Consider the following 19459-nt stretch of genomic DNA (forward strand, 5'->3'; position numbering starts at 1 on the left):
GGGTATTTGTAGTATATAGGTTCTTTCTTGTACATGTATATGAAAATTATGCCAGAAACATCTCACTGAGATACTCTACTATCTGTTTTCTGAAGCCTGTATAGAAGATATAGGGTGTCTTTTAGTATCTTCCTTGAGTATGGCTAAAAATAGTGGCAACCAGAATTGAATTATGCTCATAATTTCCTTTTTGAGAGAGTGTACTAAGTCTCTGCTTTGGATGATTTATTTGGTGTTGGTGCCAGCTTGTCAAATATCTTGATTGATCTTGTTTAGTAAAGTTAATTTGAGATGGCTTTTCTTCACATTGAACTAAATGAACTAGGTTGTCATGTTTAAGAATGCTATTGCTTTCGAAAGCACTTTTGTGTGTTTAAAGAAAATAGCTTAATCTTTTTGCTGTGTTTGCAGCAGTTACTGGCTTCCAGATACACTTCCTTTGTGTGCCTGGAGGATATCCTGTTTTAGGGAGTGACAAGTGCTTGATCTATACGTTTAGAGGGGGAAAGTCTTGAAATTACCATAGAAAAATGCTTCAGTACTGTTTTGTAATTTTAAAAAGGGCTTTCACAGAACATCTTACATGTTTTGTCTGAATAAATGTAAATTATGTTGAAAGCTCAACTAAACTGAAATAAAGCAGAGTTAGTCTTAGCTGTTTCAGCATGTGAAACTGGGCTGTGGCCAAAGCAAATACAATGACCAACTTGGAACCAGCAGAGCTCCCATATTTATTGTTAGTAATAGCCACCCCTCTGTCCCATATCTCAAGATGTTTTTATTAATATATTTATTACAACAAATAAAGAAATAGAAAAGAGTTGAATGCTCCTGCAGACTTAAATCAGTTGAGTCTATCTCAATAACACCCAAAATTACCATGTACAAATCCTTATATATAAGTAAACAATTAAAGGTCTCCAATGTTCAAATACATTCCGTGTAAGCTTCTTTTTTTCTTCAGTATTTATAGATTGAAACTTTATCCATAAGCATATTAAACCACCACTTCTCTAATCAAGCTTTTATTGGGAGTACTTCCTTAATCATATTAAAAGTAATCTTGCTGACACTATTCGATTACTTAACGAATAGCCAAAGTTTTTCAACTTTTTCTCCAACTGCCCTAGCAATATCAACATTAAACAGCATCATATCTTACAAACTATAATTTCACTGCATATACCTTACCAGAGTTTTCTCACATGCAGGCAATCCCACCATATATGCAGAAATTTCCCTTTTGTTAAAGTAGGCCTGTAGGAAGATACAGTTTAAATCTTTCCCATCCTTGGGAATCAGTACTATATTAGCCTCTGTGACATTCATTTGCTGTGGTTTGATTGAGTCTTCTTGTTTCTCTGCTATAATTCTAAGTGTGTGTGCATGAGCTCAACCCTGATGCCTTTTCTATTTTGGTGGGGTAGGCCATACTTATATAATGTCACTCTCCTTTGTTTGGTGGCATGTTAGTTCAGAGGAGTAACAACCATACCATTCTCCCCCATTAGTAGGCACTCTTAAATAACATAGAGGCCAAAGATCTGAGTATGAACTAGCATTCATTGATGTTGGCCACCTGTGAGGTAAATAATTGATGCTGTTTACACCTGTTGTTGAGACACTCTGTCATTTTCCCCAGCACATTATAACCTTATCTGATTGTATGTACTAATGAAGAGTCCAGGAGTAAAGAAAAGCCAAACAAAAATGAAATGTATCTGTTCAGCAATAAACTGAATACAATTGTAATCTTGCCGCCACTATTCTATTACTTAACAAATAGCCATATTTTTTCAACTTTACAATTGTAGCTGTGGAGAGACTTGATTTGGGGAAACAGGGTCATTCTAGGATAAGTTTTGGTAAAAATGAGTCAGTCAGAAACTTCCGTAGGAGGGTAAAACAGGCAAATTTCTCTCTGATTTTCCACACTAATTTACGATTTCTGGAGCTTTACCGCAATTTGCCCCTTATATTCCTATTAACAGGAATATTAAGTTTGAGAGCTTATGAATCAGTGTGTGCCGCTGCTGTCCACCACACTAAACCCAAGTCTGCTACTTCCTGAAGACAGACTATAAGATAGAAATGCTTTTAACTTGCCTGAGCCCGATCTGAATATAATTATATTTAAATACTTCTTTCACCAACTTCCTCCCTTTTCTCTTTAAGGGGTTTGAGGGCCCTGATTGGCTTCTGTAATACAGCAACTTGGTAAACAAGGAGTTGGGGACAGAATTAACCCTGTTCATCATAGCCTTTGCCCAGGAACTTCCATTAGTCTTAAGCTTCTAAAATGAGTCATACAATCTCTTCAGAAATGCTGCTTATTCTTCTATGAAGGTCGTAAACATTCATTAGAATTTTGTTGATATTCGGTGGTCTAATAACCTCTTATTTCGTCTGACAAGAGAGATTGATCTATAAAAAGACTCTTAACTGAGGAACATAAAACAAAATGATTGTTGACCTCTTAAAGCTTAAAATTGGTTCACAGTGCACTTCCCAAAAGGAAATGACTGGGTTGGGGTCCTTTAACAATAGTTAACCGTAGCTGCTCTTATTGAGACTCTCCATATCTAAACATGCTGTGTTGTTAAAATACAGGTACACGGGGAAGGTGATAAAAGATGTAATTAACATGGGATCTTACAACTATCTTGGATACACACAAAACACTGGACCTTTCAGTGAGGCAGCGTCTAAAGTTCTGTCACAGTATGGAGTTGGAGTGTGCAGCACAAGGCAAGAGATGGGTAAGTTAAGATGGTGGAACAACCTTCAAGTAGGTCTAGTATTACTCAGACTCCACAAAACACAAAATTGGATACACCAGAGGATTTCCACTGATGGAAGGGATTTCTGTCACCAGAATACAATTCCTTGTCTCTCTTTTGCAGTCCAAAACACCCCTCAAAATATTTGTCTTGGAGGCTGGAGACCCACAGGAAGAGCATGTAGGGGGGGGGGGTAGTTGGAGATCGGTGGTTAGACAGGTAAATTGGCTATAATCATGCCCTTATTTCTGATAGCAGAAATTCTCTGATAGATGCAAGCTATTGTATAGCATTTTTTCAGGTTTTTTCCTTAAATGTGCTTCATACTAGCTCTTCATACTAGCTTCAAAAGTCTTGTTGTGTTTGTTCCCAACAGAACTACTAGACTAGGAGTTGATTTATTCTCATGGCAGCTGCATGGCTTAGAGAGAGTGCATGTATGGAGGCCCTCGGGTTCCTTATAATTCAATTCACAGTATGCTCAGATACAGACTCTAGCTCTTATGGAGATGTTTGCACATTAAGGTCTTCGAAACAAAATCTCTCATTTTAAGTATATCACCTTTTGTTCCTAAACAGATTTGGAGGCCCTAGGCCAGCTGCCAGATTGTCATATGAAATTCTTTGGTATCTGTGTAGCCCCCTGAGTCCAAAGGGCCAGGTTTAAATTCTAGAGTAATGTTCACAAATTCAAAATGTAAATCTAATTTATTTAAATAGAACACAACTGTGAAAGATGTTCTCAGATCTATCAATACTGGTTCAGTAATCAGTGTCCCCAGAGCAGGGTGCTACTCACAGTCCACTATGTAGAGGGCACAGACCGTGCTGTGGATTCATCCAGAAGCTATGCCTGGAACCGAGTCCCAGATATCCAGAAGGCCTTCTTGCAGCAGCAGAAACTCTTCTTGTGAAGTTGCTGGATGAATCCTCAAGCTTGTTTGTTGCCCTAAGAACAGTTTCCCATTCCTCCTGGCAAGATGAAATGGGGCAGTTCTGTAGTAGGGTATTGACCTCAAGCAAACAATGAAGAGTTCAGCTGCCAGCAATTCCTACTCTTTGCTCTTCCCATATCTTCATAGCCACTGCTGCTCTCCCAGGAAGAAGTGTTCAGTTCTTCCAGCTACCGGCTTCAGCTCTGTGCTCTCTTTTGAATCCAAAACTTGGAACTTAGCGTTACCTTTCAGAGAGCACTACCTTCAGCACATCTCTCTCAGTATTTTCAGCTAGCCCTAGTCCTGCTTTATATGATCTCTCCTAATCACGGTCACCCTTTTAAGCATGCCTTTGCAAAATATGCATATTAACACAAACCTGTGTACACATCAGTTATCTGCTAGTCTGGCTTGGCCTAAGATCTTTCTATGTAATCAGCCCTAGGCTGATTAGTAGAGTGCACCTTTTTCCCAGGCTGGGCTTACATATGTTTCTGAATGTCATGGCCTGTTATTTTTTTTACTGTAACTAGTAATGTGAATTTTTTTTAAATGGCTTCCTTATTTGTTTTTTTTTCCCATTTGTGTTTGTCTGTTTCTTTTACTGTATTTTAGCAGTGTTAACCTGAAGATGAACATTCATGCATATTCTCCGTTCAACTTGAGTATACTACTTGGTAGTAGAAAAAATGTCTCAGCACATGTTTAGCCATTAGCATTTCTTTAATCTTGACCTTGTTTGTTCTCTTACGTGCAGGAAACTTGGACAAACATGAGGAGCTGGAAACATTAGTTGCCAGATTCCTTGGTGTAGAGTCTGCAATGGCATATGGAATGGGATTTGCAACCAACTCAATGAACATTCCTGCTCTGGTTGGCAAGGTATGAAAACTTCAGAGAGAAGAGTGACCTTGTTCTGTCTTCACAGATTCCTCCTCATTTATCCTCTCATTCGTTCATTGTGTTTCAGGGTGCAAGCAGGAGAGAGATTAACTGTCCATCTAAGTATACTGTTCACTTCTAAATTGAAAAATTAGCCCTTAGGAGAATTGCTAAATGAATAATGTTTGGAAAAAAGGCCTACAGGCAAGCTGTCATAACTTTTAACAATTGTAGCAAAGATTTCTTAGTTTCTCAAGCAGCATTGGCACAGCTAAATGTCACTTTGGAGCTGAACACATTAGTGTCCTTGGTTTTCCAAGATTGTTAAAGAAAACAACAACATTCATTAAGAAACAAATCCTGTCACAGAAAATATTTGTTTAGAGATGATTTAGTAAAACAGCACACTTTTAATTTTTCCATTTTGAGCTTAATCACATGACTTGTTATTTTTCCTTTTTATCAGGCAAGAATATTTATTTACCAGATTTATAATCTGCCTTTCTGAATGCAGAGACAATGCAGAAAAATGGTACTATATCAGTAGAAAATCCTTTCTGTTAATGGTACGGCTTTATTGGCCATCGCTTTAAGCTTAATGACACAAATTTAAGGGATTAAAAAAAGCCTACAAGGCCCAATCTAAGTTACTGCATTACTATTTACCCACTCTAAAGCACTTGAGCAAATCCACAAGTAAATGCAATATATACAAAATTATACACATTCCATGCATGGTGCCAGTGCTATATTATGGGTCTGTGTACAAAGGCCAATTACTAGTTTGTAATCTTTTGTATTTTCCCAACAGCTGCTGCTTGTTCTTGGTCTCTGTGCAGTCTCATATATGAGTTCTGTATCTGCTCAGAAGCAGTTTCAGAACAGTCTGCCCCCCCCCCAAAAGCACGAAAATCTACCCTCCTGAGGCAAGGGAGTGACCATTTTCCTGTTCATTTCTGCTCAATTCTTTTCCTGATTGCCGCATTAGCAGCTGCTCTAAGAACATTCTCAGTGTTTTTAGCCATCTTTGTATTTTCCTCTTTCTGTTGTGTCTAATTTAGGGGGACTTCATCTTCATTTTGTATTTTGTATTCAACAGATTTACCCCTTTCTTGTCGTGTATCTACGGCACGTTGGCCCACCTTTACATACTTACTCATCATAGCAAGGTTCTAGCCTCCAATGGCCATGAACTTATAAGCAAGGAAGACAGAACACAGAACTGAATTTTGACCCCATCACTTGAAATTCGTAAAGCAGATTCATAGAAATCACTTTGCTTGTGATCAGTTTTGGAAGTGACAAAGAACTCCTGGAACAAGCAGTCTTCTCTGGCCTTGGCTTAAAACAATATCTAGATGGAATAGGAAGATGGCTACTTCCTTATTACTCATTCAACTTCCAGTTCAGTCATTGTGGGAGTCATCTCTGAATAAGAGCAGTCTCCTAATTCTTTTCATAAAGAAAGCAAGGTTGTAAGTAGAATCATATGTAGAGACCAGCCTCAGAATAAAACTTGTGCTGCATGTTTCCAGCTATTCAGTATGCGTGTCTAAGTGTGCAGTCCACTAAGTATTTGTAAATGAAGCAAGTGGTTCTCAGTTATCTGGTTAAGAAGATCCAAACAGAGGCCTTTCAGCCTCTGTTAATACTGTGTGTAACATAGATTTTGAAACAGAGGTGATAGCTGGGTTGGCAGTGTATCAACATGCTTGGCTTAAGTCCACAGCCTTTTCTTCTGGTGCTAGCACTGACATATAAAGGACTTGGTTTTTGATGGCAATGGCCACTTCAGTTGAACTAGAGACAATGTGTTGGAGAAAGTGGACAGGGATAAAGGCTGCTCATATTCTTGGTATCAGCACTCTTGGCTCTGCCCAGAACAGTTAGTCTTATGGAAAAATTATATGTGAACATGAGTAGCTGCCTTATACTGGATCAGAAACTGGTTGAACAAAATCAGTATTGTCTGCTCAAACTGGCAGCTCCTCTCCAAGGTTTCAGGTAGGAGTGTTTCCCATCATCTACTAACTAATTCTTTTAACTAGAGGTGCTGGTGGTTGACGCTGGTGATTGAACCTGGGAGGGACCTTTATTTTATTTTATTTTTATTGTACTTAATTGATAACTTTCTCCCCAGTGGGGACCCAAGGTGACTGATATCATTCTCTCCTCCAGCTTATCCCCTGTGAGGTAGGTTAGCCTGAGTGTTTGTGACTGGCCCAGAGCCGCCCAGAAAACTTCCATGGCAGAGCTAGATTTGGACTGGGGGGCAGAATTTGGACTGGGGACTCCCAGATACTAGTCCAACACATTAACCTCTATACTGCGTGGCAAGCAAATGCCACAGCCCCACCCCACTCTCTTGTTTCCTCAGATGATATTTGTACATAACAACAACAACAACAACAACATTTGATTTATATAACATCCTTCAGGACAACTTAACGCCCACTCAGAGTGGTTTACAAAGTATGTCATTATTATCCCCACAACAAAACACCCTGTGAGGTGGGTGGGGCTGAGAGAGCTCCTAGAAGCTGTGACTGACCCAAGGTCACCCAGCTGGCTTCAGGTGGAGGAGAGAGGAATCAAACCCAGTTTTCCAGATTAAAGTTCCGCACTCTTATCCACTACACCAAACTGGCTCCCATGGCATCTAATCTTGAACGTAATGTCATTTTTTCTCTACCAATGGATCACATCAGCACATGAGAAATAAACAAAGGGGCTCCAAATCTAAGGCTCTCTCCCAAGCTAAATAGAGATTTTGACTGACTTAAATTCTTAATATCAATGCCAGTTTCCCAAAATTTTTAATGGTCATCAGTCCATGATGATTCCTACCTCTCTAGGAGACAATGTTCAATATTTGGGTACTAAAATTGGCATTGGATACATGATCAGATTGGATTACTTTTCTTACCACAGATTTCTTTTTCACTTTACCAACGTATTCACTCCTGAAGAAAGATTGAGGCCCTCATGCAGGAAAGAACAACAACACATCCTAATGTAACAGTTTGTGTTAAGCATAGCTCTTAGTACTCCCAAAGTAAGATAGAGACCTCTGATTAACGTTGGATCTTTGAGGCTAGAACACCTTTATCCTTCACAAGAATTTTCAGATGGTAACTTAGCCAAGCATCCTGTCGGAAAACAACAGTTGGTTTGTATCCTTCTTGCATCCATCTTTCTGCTCCTTACAGGAAGTTCATTTGTTTTGCCATCAGTCCAGATAATTTACTTTACTGGGTACTCATTCTTGACAATGGCTCCCTGCATTCACCATATCAGATATATGATGGTTGTCACTACCTTCTTGAGACCAGGAAATACTTATCTTTCTGTCTAGAGATTATTGGCTTTTCATCATTTTTATTTTATAGTTAACTTTTCGGTTGGTTCTGAGAGCCAATGAGGAGTAATTCAAGTTTCTCATAACCTGTAGATTCTAATTCATTGATGCTAAGTTGTGATGTGCTTTCTTAACCCCAGTCAAAGCCCAGGCCATCCTAGATTTTAGGGGCCATATTTCTCCACCTTGTTTTTCACCTTTAGAGTCTTCTTGGCCTTATGGCAGCCATAACATTAACCTTTGAGTTCATAGATTCAGATACTGTTTCTCTGTGCTTTCATTTCCCTTTGTGGGGAACAGTCCATTCACCTGACCATGCTTACAAAGGTCCTGCAATCCTTGTGATTATGAATGGACACCTAAAACCTGTTCCATATTCCAGTGCCACACTTCATTGCACCCAGTAGCCTGCATCCAGATGTTTGCTGCTTGCAGAAGAGGGCTGAATTAGCCTCTCCCGGTGTGGACCTCTTGCTGTTTCTGGGAGGATCCAGTGTCCTCTGCAACCGCCATTTTTGAAGAGCACAGCAGGAAGTGGGAGACCAGAAAGCTCACTTCTGCAGGCTCCGCTTCTGCTAAATAGGATTTAGGCCAGTAACTACATACTCATTTCTGTAGTAATGTTCATTGTGGCTAGCTGTCAACCTACTATACTTGGTGCTCGTGGGACCCATGTCAGTTGCCTAGAAATACTTGTAGTAAGAAAACAAAGCTGTGGCTTCTCTTCCATCTTGCAAGCACAGTAGTCCAGAGTAGCAGCCACATTCTATATCAAATGCCTGGAAAGGACTACTCCTGTTTCCGTCATTGTCTCAACTCCAGGAAAGCATGGAAATTAAATGAGACAAAATGAAAATGTTTTTCTCTCTTTTGGAAGTAAATCTTACTGGTGCATGGTTATGACCCCTTCCTGTCAGTTCTCCATTATATTTTAGCCTTGCATCAGTCAGGTCTGGCTTCTCATTCCTTGTTTGTCATTCTGTTTACCACATTCATGATCACATTTTACTGGCTTTTCTGTTGCTTAACAAAATGTTTTCTTTCAAGGATTTTGCTCATTGCGCTCTGCTGTTCATTCTGTGGCCCCTTTCTGGAGCTTGTCCTTAGTAGTTTCAAAGAGTCTCTCTACACGAAGAGAACACGTGTCAGGAGATGCAGTGGTAGCCAGGAAGGGTAGTTTTAAAAGACAGCAGGTGGCAGGGCAAAAGCTTTGCTGTACACTGGAGCTGTGTGAAGGCCAAAAGGGAAACTTCAACTCATTATAATATAACCTCTCCAGGTCCAAGTCTGGCTCTGGAAAGCAGCTCCAGCCCTTTTCCATTCCTCGCTGCCCTCTGGTTGCAATCCCAGTTAGATTGGAGAGGTGAAATTGACAGAGCCTTTGGGGAAGCGAGGATGAAATTAACAAACCCTCTGGGGAGCAATCTCCAGTGGTTCTGTCTTTTTAAACTACGCTTCCCAGCTCTCATTGTGTCTCCCTATAATTGACGAACATATGCTGAGGCATCTTGTACAGAGAGATTCAAATTTTTCATATGGTAAACTATTTGAGCCCTACACATCAGTATTTTACTGTCTTCTAAATCGGCATTTCTGGTAGTCAGTCATTACATCTGCTCACCATGTGGGGGAGCTTTATGCCCTGCAGCAGGACTATACTCTCAAGTTTCCTCTTAATGAAGTTATGCTTTGGTCTGATCTTGCTTTTCTACCCAGGTTAGTATGACATTTCACCTAGTACATGCCCAATTGTTGATGTCCCTTAAGAACTCCACTATCAAATGTTTACATGTCAGAATGAGGGCTAATAGTGTGTTTAGCCAATCTGTCTGTGAAATTTAGTTTTTCTCATTCAGTGCCAACATCCAGCCTCAGGTAAATAAGTATGCTAATCCACCCATACGTAGGACTTCACACAGATCACAAAGAAGGAAGATGGGTTGCTTACTTGTAACTGACGCTCTTCTAGTATTTTACTGTGCAGTCAGACATACAACCTGTGGATTGCACTGTTGTTAATCTTTTTATGATTATTTTATTTATATTGTATACTGTAAGCTGCCTTGAGTTCTTGCATGGTGGACAGGCAGCTAATAAATGTTTTAAATAAATAAAAATAAAACCTGCCCTTCTTCCCTGTTTCTGGCACTCTGTTGTTTTGGAGGAGTTGCATGCAATAGTTTGAAGGAGCTGAATGGAAAGGCAGTTGCTTCTTCTCTGGTTATTTCTGTGGAGGAATGAACAGATACTTGTAACCGCACAGATGACTACCCAGAAGACCTAAGTTGTAAAATCATACATGGATTACTATTCTTAAGGTTACTACAATACTGTCCACTCTCTTTTCTTTTTAATAAAATTTAAATTAAACATTAAAAAAAGAACTAGGTTGCTTTCTGTAACTTATCTTATATGCCCCCCCTTTATTTCCAAACGTCCATTTCTTTCCAATTTACTTGAATATATAAATGGCTTTAACATTTTTGTTTGTACAGTGTATTGTAAGATAATGTGAATTAATAAAGCTGTCAGGCCACCTAATCTAGTAACACTGTTTACTGCAGTTCTGTTGCCATAAGCATTCAAATGGTTGAGATTTAATGACAGGCTATGGGATGGATAGGACTCGCTTCTGTGTGAGGCGCTCCTCACTTGGCAGATGGGATGTGGAGGAGCCAAGCCCAGGGTTTGTGCAGACAGATTGTGGTTTCACATTCCTTGCCTACTTTTTGGCAGAAGCCCAGAAGCTATTCAAGAAAGAATGTGGTGCTGTCCTAAACTATGGTTTTATGGTTTGGGGCTAAATGCTAAATCGTGGCTTGTCCTAACCATTGGCAAAAAATCACTGTTATTTATAGCTACTATATTTATATTTAATAAAATTATATATGATCCCTACATACTACACAGATGACAAAAAAGTACCATGACGAATAATGTGATCCTGTATCACAAATTTAAAATTTAACAAATAACAAATTTAACATGGTGCCCCAAAGTCCAATATTTCTGAAACTTGGGTGGTCGTGAGGGTTAGGAAAAGGTCCCCTGCAAATTTGGGATTATTAGGGAAGAAAATGGCCCTCCCCAGGCCCCCGGATAGCCAGAAGCGGCATTTCCAATTGGAAACAATGGCCAAATCTTCCCTAATAATCCTGAAGTGGTTTTATTATTTATTTATCTCATTTATAGTCCGCCTTTCTCACTGAGACTCAAGGCAGATTTAAATACTCAAGGGTTTAAATACCTGAACCTAGTGTGGCTTGCCGCTTCAAGATTCGGGTTTTCCTGAATTTTTTCCCCACATCAAAACCCAAATCTTTTTGCGGTGCACACTCATAATCATAAGCATAGGCAACTGAAATGTCTGTAAGTTAGATAATGCACACTAGTTTTTCCACCTCTCCAACACATGTTAGAAGATGAAGGAAGGCTGGGGAACATAAATGCAGAGAGAGAAACAATTACCATTGTCTGCATACACTAGAATGGTCTCACATTTTGTTGTGTGGAGTTACAACATTGGCTACTGCTTTTATGGTTTGTGGCCAAGGAAACCTGGGTGGGTGAAAACTAAAAACAAAAGTTTTTTCACATAACAGCCAGTTTAGTTTATCTGGACCAGTGATGATTCAGTGAAAAATTGCAGACAATTTCTTTCTCTGTTCTGTCTCGTTCAGGGCTGTTTAATACTGAGCGATGAGCTGAACCATGCATCTCTCGTACTAGGAGCAAGGCTTTCAGGAGCAACCATCAGAATCTTCAAACACAATAGTACGTATTTCCCTGCAGGGTGATTCATATGTGTAATTTTTCATAGTGTATATGCTGGACTCAAAGAATCAAGCTTGTTTACAAAGGGCCAGATTATGATATTGTTGTTGTTAATTTAATTTAATGTATAGCATGCCCTCCCCACAATTGGGCTCAGGGTGGGTTACAGCAATAGGTAAAAATACAAAAATAAACAGTAAAATCAAAACGGTCAAGAGCATAAATTTCAGTAAATTCCAGTAAATCAAATCTCAACAGATATAAATTCCAACATCCCAGGATGGGGCCCCCTTCACTCTTCCCTGCCCACCATAGATAAAAAAGGGTGGAGGTGCGAGTTGGTATCATTTTATAACTGCACATACGTGGCTGGCAGATGGGTATGTAGTGCCCCCCCCCCCCCCGTTAGTATGAGGCATTATTTGATGGATCTGATGCTGGCCTCAACCATATGCCTGGCGGAACATCTCTGTCTTGTAGGCCCGCCAAAAGGATAGAAGATCTTGGCGGGCCCAAGTATCCTCTGACAGAGAGTTCCACTAGGTCAGGGCCAGGACCAAAAACACCCTGGCCCTGATCGAGGCCAGTCAAGCTTCCCTGGGGCCAGGGACCACCAGTAGGTGTTTACTTGCTGATCTAAGCACACTCTGGGGTATATACAGGAAGAGGCAGTCCCTCAGGTATGCTGGTCCCAGTCCGTTTTTAGGGGTTTATAGGTTAAAACCAAAACCTTGGACCTGATCTGGAACTCCACAGGGAGCCAGTGTAGTTGCTTTGTAGTTGGGTGCTTTCAGTCTCTTTCCATGGTAACAGAGTTCTTTGGAATTGTTTCTCTTGGTGTATAGATATGCAGAGCTTGGAGAAACTGCTGAAAGATGCCATTGTATATGGACAACCTCGCACACACAGGCCCTGGAAAAAAATCCTCATTGTTGTTGAAGGTGTATACAGGTACAGTCTCTCCTAAATTGAGTGCTCTTCATTGTTTGTTTCCATTTTGAGGCAGACTACCAAAAGGCAAATGAATATGAGTTCTGATTCCTGAACTTGGGGTGTCACCATTTTTCATTATTTTGATTCTTATTTAGTGCAAAAGAAGGTGCATACTGCATAGCTTGAGCCAACAGTGATCATTTTTGGTCTTGGCCTTCCTTCAACCAAAAGGAATCCTTGTCTGTCTCTCCTTTATTTTTTCACTCTAGTCTTTTCCATCTTCAGTGCTGTGGGAGAACACCTGGTCTGTGAACCATATCCCACTGCCACTTGCTGTTGGTCTGGACCTGTCAAGGGTGGCTTTTAATGTACACCAGCAAAGCCAGGCTCAAGGGAGGGGGGATCCTGTGGAAGGAATGTAGTGAGACTACAGCCCAACCCCACCCCAGATATTATCCCTTTCCTGTTTCCTTCATTTGTAGCACCAGATTCCTCCTTGAAATAGCTCTAGACTGCTTCCATCATGGATATGCTTACACAGACTTACTTTAAAAGTTACACGATGCCTTTCTGCACCAAGAGCACTCAAAGCTATTTACGTAATAAAAACTGTAACATAAAACATTATACCAACTATATTAGCAATAAAAAAGAGAAGGCAGCCCTCCCCATACCCTTGTTTCTGACCATTTGCCAGCATTTTCATTTGTGGCGGGAACATTGAAATCCTATGTAGATCTTTGCACATTAGAGAAATATAGCAACTCCCTCTTTGCCTTGGATGTTAACCAGTTCATGGATAACCACGGCGCACACTCATTAAATCCAGGTTATATTTCTATAGTGCACTTTATGTTGGGCTGCCTTCAAAGATGGTTCTGAAACCTGCAATTTGGTATAGGATGTGGCTGTCAGAGCATCTAGTGCCAACTGTGGAGATTATATATTTACCAGTATTAGAACAAGTCCATTGCATTCCTGTTTGTTTCTGGTCCCATTTCAAAGTGCTGATCATTAAACTGTCAATGGCTTTGGACCAGGATATTCTTCATTTTCTCCTGCCTGCCTTTTGAAATAGTTGCATGGGGCATAGCACTGTGTTCCTCCTTTTTCAGAGGTGGGGCAAGTAGCCGCAAAGTGCAGGGTATTTTCAGCTCTGACACTCCAGCTCTGGAATGACCTTCTCTTTGGAGGTTTGTCTGATGCCAGATAAGTTGCCTTGCCAGCACTAGGAAAGGCTTATTCTAAGTGAGTGTGTTCTTCCCCCCTGTGTTTTTGTTTTAGTCTGTTTGAATAATTCTTCTGGAGCACTGATTTTTATTTTATGATGATAATAACAACAGTATGCTAATATACCACTCTTTTAGACAGATTAGTGTCTACTGAGAGTTGTGAACAAAGTCAGTGTCTGTTTAACTTGCCTTCAGCAAACCCCCAGATGTCCCAATTTTGCTGGTCTTTGAATTCTTATCAGGAATACAGTTTAAACAGTGAATTTCAACTGGACATCAGCAGGGGGTCCTTGCCATAATTCTTGCAAATAGTTGTATTACCAGCAGGTTTATGAGTGGAATTGGAATTGTAATTATCTTTCGTAACTAATGGCAGGATTATACACTGAAGACTGCCATTCCTCTTAAAATAACCTCCACATTTACATGGTGTAAAAGATGTGTGTTATACATAGGGTTGGCAAAAAGGGTTTAGTGGACAATAGCCAGTTCATTGAAATTTGGCCTCTTCCTTTTCTATATGCCATATGCACAATTTCTTTGCAAGATTTTCAGTCCATCGTATTTACATCTCAAAGCGAGAGTGTGTCTACAGCCATAGCTGTGTAATTAAATTTATTAAGATATGTGTCTAAAGGGGATTTTGTGGTATGGAGAGATTACAAAGTTCATAAACTGGTTTTTGCTTTTCTACAACAGCATGGAGGGATCCATTGTCCGTCTACCAGAAGTAATTGCACTTAAGAAAAAGTACAAGTCATACCTGTATCTGGATGAAGCTCATAGTATAGGAGCGCTGGGTCCCTCCGGCCGGGGTGTGGTGGATTATTTTGGACTTAACCCAGAGGATGTGGACGTTATGATGGGGACATTCACCAAGTCCTTTGGAGCTGCTGGAGGATACATTGGAGGGAAGAAGGTAAAAAAGGGGGAGTTGGAAGGAAGATAAGACTTTTAGCATCTGTGAAAAGGAGGCATCTGATTGGGATGACCGTGAATTACTACCTTAGGTGGTAATGGCTATTGTCTTAGGGCATCACAATTTTAAAATAAAATGTAGAGCACCAAGCCAATAAATAAAACTAGTTGGAAAGTTCAGGATTGCTGTACCATTGAAATCTTTTTGCATGGCATCTGTATTAAAAAATAAGATCAAAGAAATGCTCGTTCATCATTGCTGAGATTTTGAAATTTGCAGAGCAGGTTGCAGACTCCCTTGGGCTCTAGAATAAGCCTTTAAGTAAGACAACGAAAACGGCATTCTTGTCTGTTTTTTGCCTTGACTGAACAGTACAATAAAATATTGCATCGTTTGTTCAGCAAGAAAGAGTTCTTTCATGCATTTCTGAACTGAAGAGGTACCCTACTAGACTTCCCGCTGCCTGCTGTTGTCACTGTAGGAAGACAACTTCCTTGTTCTTTTAGAAAGCATTCATCATAATGCTGCTGCTTCCTGGTAGTTTCATGTATCTCCAAAGCAAAACTCTCTGGTTATGAAATCTAATTCTGAAAGTACAAAGATGAGGAGGAGTCACATGGGTTCTGTTCTGTCTTCACCACCAAAAGGAAAGAAGAGCTGGACTTAAACTGCACTCTCTCTTCATGTAATCTTTCTGTCTGTGAAATGATTGGATGGCAAAGTAGCACTGTAGTTTTAGCAGCAGTGTGCCCATACCTTCTCTTTGCGGTTCCATGCCAGTGCTGTATTCTCCTGGATGTTGCCCATTTCACTCCCCTTTGGAGGCAGAATACACGGTGTTCTTCTAGTGAATATGCATATGATGATTTCCAAATTCATACATCTCTCATCTTCCATGATATTTGTGTTCCCATTTCCTTTGAAGCTATAGCTAAGACAAACAGTGGCTAACAAACTGGCTTTTGATTCTGGTGAAGCGAAGTAACATGCATTCAGATAAGGAGAGGAATCCATCCATCCTCTAAGAAGCCTTTCTCCATCCTATGGACTGTCCAACTTGAGTGGCTCTTCCTCCAACAGAAGAGCCATTTAAGTTGGAGGAAAACTTCAAAATGGAACCAAAAAGATAGAGTATAAATATTTTAATAAATAAACTAACTTGGTGGAGTGGTAGGATGAGGTAGGATCCATCCCACTAATACTAACCATAGTTCCATGATTTATTTATTTAGAAAATGTGTATGCCAGCTCTCCAGAGACCTACTCCAGGTGGTTTAAGATTAAAACAAAGCCATTGATAATCAAGCCAGGACATAAAAAATACAATTAAAAACATTTGGTTATTTATCAAGTATATACACATAACACCATTTTTATGGTGTACATTTTGCCTGAAATCTGCTATTCATTTTAAGCTGCTCAGTTTACTTGTTTTATGCTTTGGTTAGGGTTTTTCGTGCTGGATTGCAATTAATAGCTGTTATTATTTTATATTTACTTTGTTTTATTTTGTAAGCTGCTTCAGGCAGATTCCTCTGGAGAGGCAACATAAAATTTTTTAAAATAAATGCAGTAGATAAAACAGTCCTTGGTCCAGAAGTAGGACATAAAACCGCTAAAACCTCATAGTAAAAATATTGGTAGAAAGAGATGTTTTAGCTTGGCTCCTAAAGGAAACTAAGGTAGATGCCAGATGAGCTTCACGGGTAGCACATTACAAAGCTGAGGTGCCATGACTGGAAAATTCATGTCTCAACAGTCCACCCACCTCACCCCTGAAGCCCTTGCTCTCATTGGGCCTGCCTACGAGAGAAGATCTTAAACAAAAGACTTTTGTCAAAACCACTAATGAAGAATGTAGGCTGTCATAATGGCCACTGGTCATTTTTACTGCAACTGTAAACTTGTAAACATTACCTGTCTTGTCATTTGGCAACTAAACATGTTTTGATCAGAGAGACATATAGGTCATGGCCTCACCTGACAAGACTTAAAACAGTTTGATTTGTACTCTGCTGAATCCCAGCTTATGCTTTGTTCTGAAAATCAAAGGCAACTGTCTGTGCAACCTGTACTGTCACCCTGGAAGGAGTATTAAGAATTGACATTTATCCTCCTTTGGTGCGAAGTTCACCTTTTCTCACCATCATGACATAAGAATGATAGGACACTTTTGGGGCAGAAGTGCTATGGAAAACATTCTGTATTTTTATATTGTTTTTAAAAATACCTTTTCTAGGGTATTTAGGTAGTTCTCACAATTGCTATTGGAATCATCTGACTGACTGAAGTGGTACATTTGCACTGAACTCATGTACATTTTTTTTAAGGATAGTACCCTTTAAGAGTCAAGGGTAAGTTCTGTTCGCTTGCTTCAATTGTCTCTGTTGTGGTCATAACATCTTAGCACCTACTGTGTTTACTTTGCCAGGAGCTGATTGATTATCTTCGTGTCCACTCTCATAGCGCAGTTTATGCTACATCGCTGTCTCCTCCAGTTGTAGAGCAAATCATCGCATCAATAAAGTGCATTATGGGTGAAGATGGCACAACAATTGGTGAGCCTCATGCATTACAGTTAACATTTTATTCTGGGAAGGAGAGTACAGAGTACACCTTACAGGGAAAAAACTTCTGGTCTTGACACAAGTAATAATTTTCTACCAAGAGTATTCAGAGGCACTTCATTAAGCACTGATATGGCATCTGCTTTCTAATGTTTGTGGTTTATTAATTACACAGGTCATGTTGAGTATTGGTGGAACAAGACACGATTCCCACCCCCCACCATCATACTTCTGTATTCTTTCTGCCACCACTTAAGTCCAGTCTAATTGACTTTTGTCTTGGAATCATGACTGAGCGGAAGCAATAGAGTTGTGATCCAGCACTGAGCTTAAGTGCAACCATTTTTGCAAGACCCAAATACGCTTGTCCAGATGAATGTCCCACTTTGAGAAGTCCTGCCACCCTCCTGAGCTTGGAACTGGGAGGGGTGGTGGCGAATCACCCCCATGCTTACATCACTCTCCTCAGGTGCTTTAGGTATCTTTGAAGCACAATGCAACAAAGATAAGCCCATCCCCTGAATGATTTCAGCAGTTACTCTTCACTTTCAAAGCACCCTGAGAACCTCAGGTAAAATAGCTCCTCTGGAACCATCCTTTTCTTCTCTCTGTGCTCCGGAGGGGAGAGCTTTGTGGCTAGTTTGTGTTGTGTTGTGTTTCTGTGGCATTTGGAATGCCTTGGAAGCACAAAATAACTTCAAGGATGATCTCCTGCCCCCCCCCCATCACCTACTCTAAGCTTGGGAGGAGGGCTGGAGTTCTGCTTATTGCACTGTGCCTTGTTGGTCCTCAGTGGCTCAGCTCCAAACACCAGCCTTCTGTCTGAGACTGGAGCTCTGGGGAGAGATAGAGTGTGGATCCTGGTCTTGCACTGTCCTTTGAAGGTGCCAGACACCTTCCAAGCACACTGTGAGGCTGGGGGCAAGGTGGGATCCAGTCACCACAAATTTGGGTTTTGTTGGGATAGCTTAGCAAAAATGTCATTTTTTTTTTACAAAGAATAATAGAGCACTTTGAATCCAGGTTGCTACAAGGAACCTGGATTAACATGTTTGCATGGGATCAATATAACATGAGGGGTGCTTTGTCTAATAATATTACCTAGGTAATGAGATAACAAGAGCTTCTGAATACTTAATGCAAAACTGTTTGCAAATGACAGAAAGTCCTGTTCAAGGGCAGCCTTCTTCAAGAAAGAAGACACAAACTGCAAGAGTTAAAATATATTATCCTAGATTAGATGTTAAAGTTGTATGGCCACTAGAGGTTTAATTGGGTAGAGAGATGACTGTGGTCTTCATCCTCTAGCTTTACTAGACACAAAAAATAACAGCTAAAAATGATAGCCCCAGCTGTTTTGATTATGGGCCAGGGTTTGAGCATCAAAATTACTTTGTTCCTCCGCATACATTATTTTTGTGGCCCTTGGCTTTTTCAAATTTGGAAATTGCACCTGCACCCTCTAGGATTCTGTAAGTTCTTGGGTCTTGAGCAGACTAATTCCTCCTCCCACGCTCTAACTAACTCTCCATTGCTCAGTGTTCTGTGATTCCTGAATATCATGCTTTTCTGAGTATCTTGGGAGTGCAGTATACCTCAAAGGGGTCAAATTAGTCTTGCATTTTTTTAAAAACTCAGAAGAGAGTAGAGGGCAAGAGACTTGTGATGAAAAGGGACTGTGTACTGTGTATATTTGGGTGCTTTGACAATGGGGCTAAATGGTTGAGTTTTCTTTCAGCCCTGTATTTCTAATGACCTAATGGATTCTTGGTTCCCAATGTAATTACCTTGAACATAGTTGCTAATATATGTCGGTGTGCAATTAACAAGAAGCAGTTGCAAGAGCTTTAAAATTTTTCTCCAAGTTTGTCATCACTAGATAACACGTCTATGGAAATAATGTAGCCTACCAAATGCCAATTCTCCCATCTTATGGGTCATTAGCTGGAGCAGAAAATATTTTTAGGCATGCTGTAGGGATGAGGCGATTAACCACCTTTGCGAAATCTTTGCATGCTGTTTGAGCTTTCAGAAGATACAAAATGTATTTGCAGCTTCTAATTAAGTGGCTGTTGTTCA

The 19459-nt window shown here is 40.2% G+C and overlaps 1 protein-coding gene across 1 annotated transcript in view; it reads left to right on the forward strand.

The window, feature by feature from the left end:
- The window catches only part of SPTLC2 (serine palmitoyltransferase long chain base subunit 2), a 104122-nt gene that overhangs the window by 35980 nt on the left and 48683 nt on the right, over window positions 1–19459 (forward strand). The window contains exons 4-9 of the mRNA XM_054970837.1: window positions 2611–2759; window positions 4473–4597; window positions 11636–11729; window positions 12575–12680; window positions 14594–14813; window positions 17245–17371. Coding sequence (XP_054826812.1) covers window positions 2611–2759; window positions 4473–4597; window positions 11636–11729; window positions 12575–12680; window positions 14594–14813; window positions 17245–17371 — 821 coding nt within the window. The remainder of the gene's footprint in view (window positions 1–2610; window positions 2760–4472; window positions 4598–11635; window positions 11730–12574; window positions 12681–14593; window positions 14814–17244; window positions 17372–19459) is intronic.

The sequence above is a fragment of the Eublepharis macularius genome, chromosome 2 (genome assembly GCF_028583425.1).
Source record: "Eublepharis macularius isolate TG4126 chromosome 2, MPM_Emac_v1.0, whole genome shotgun sequence".
Lineage (NCBI taxonomy): Eukaryota > Metazoa > Chordata > Lepidosauria > Squamata > Eublepharidae > Eublepharis > Eublepharis macularius.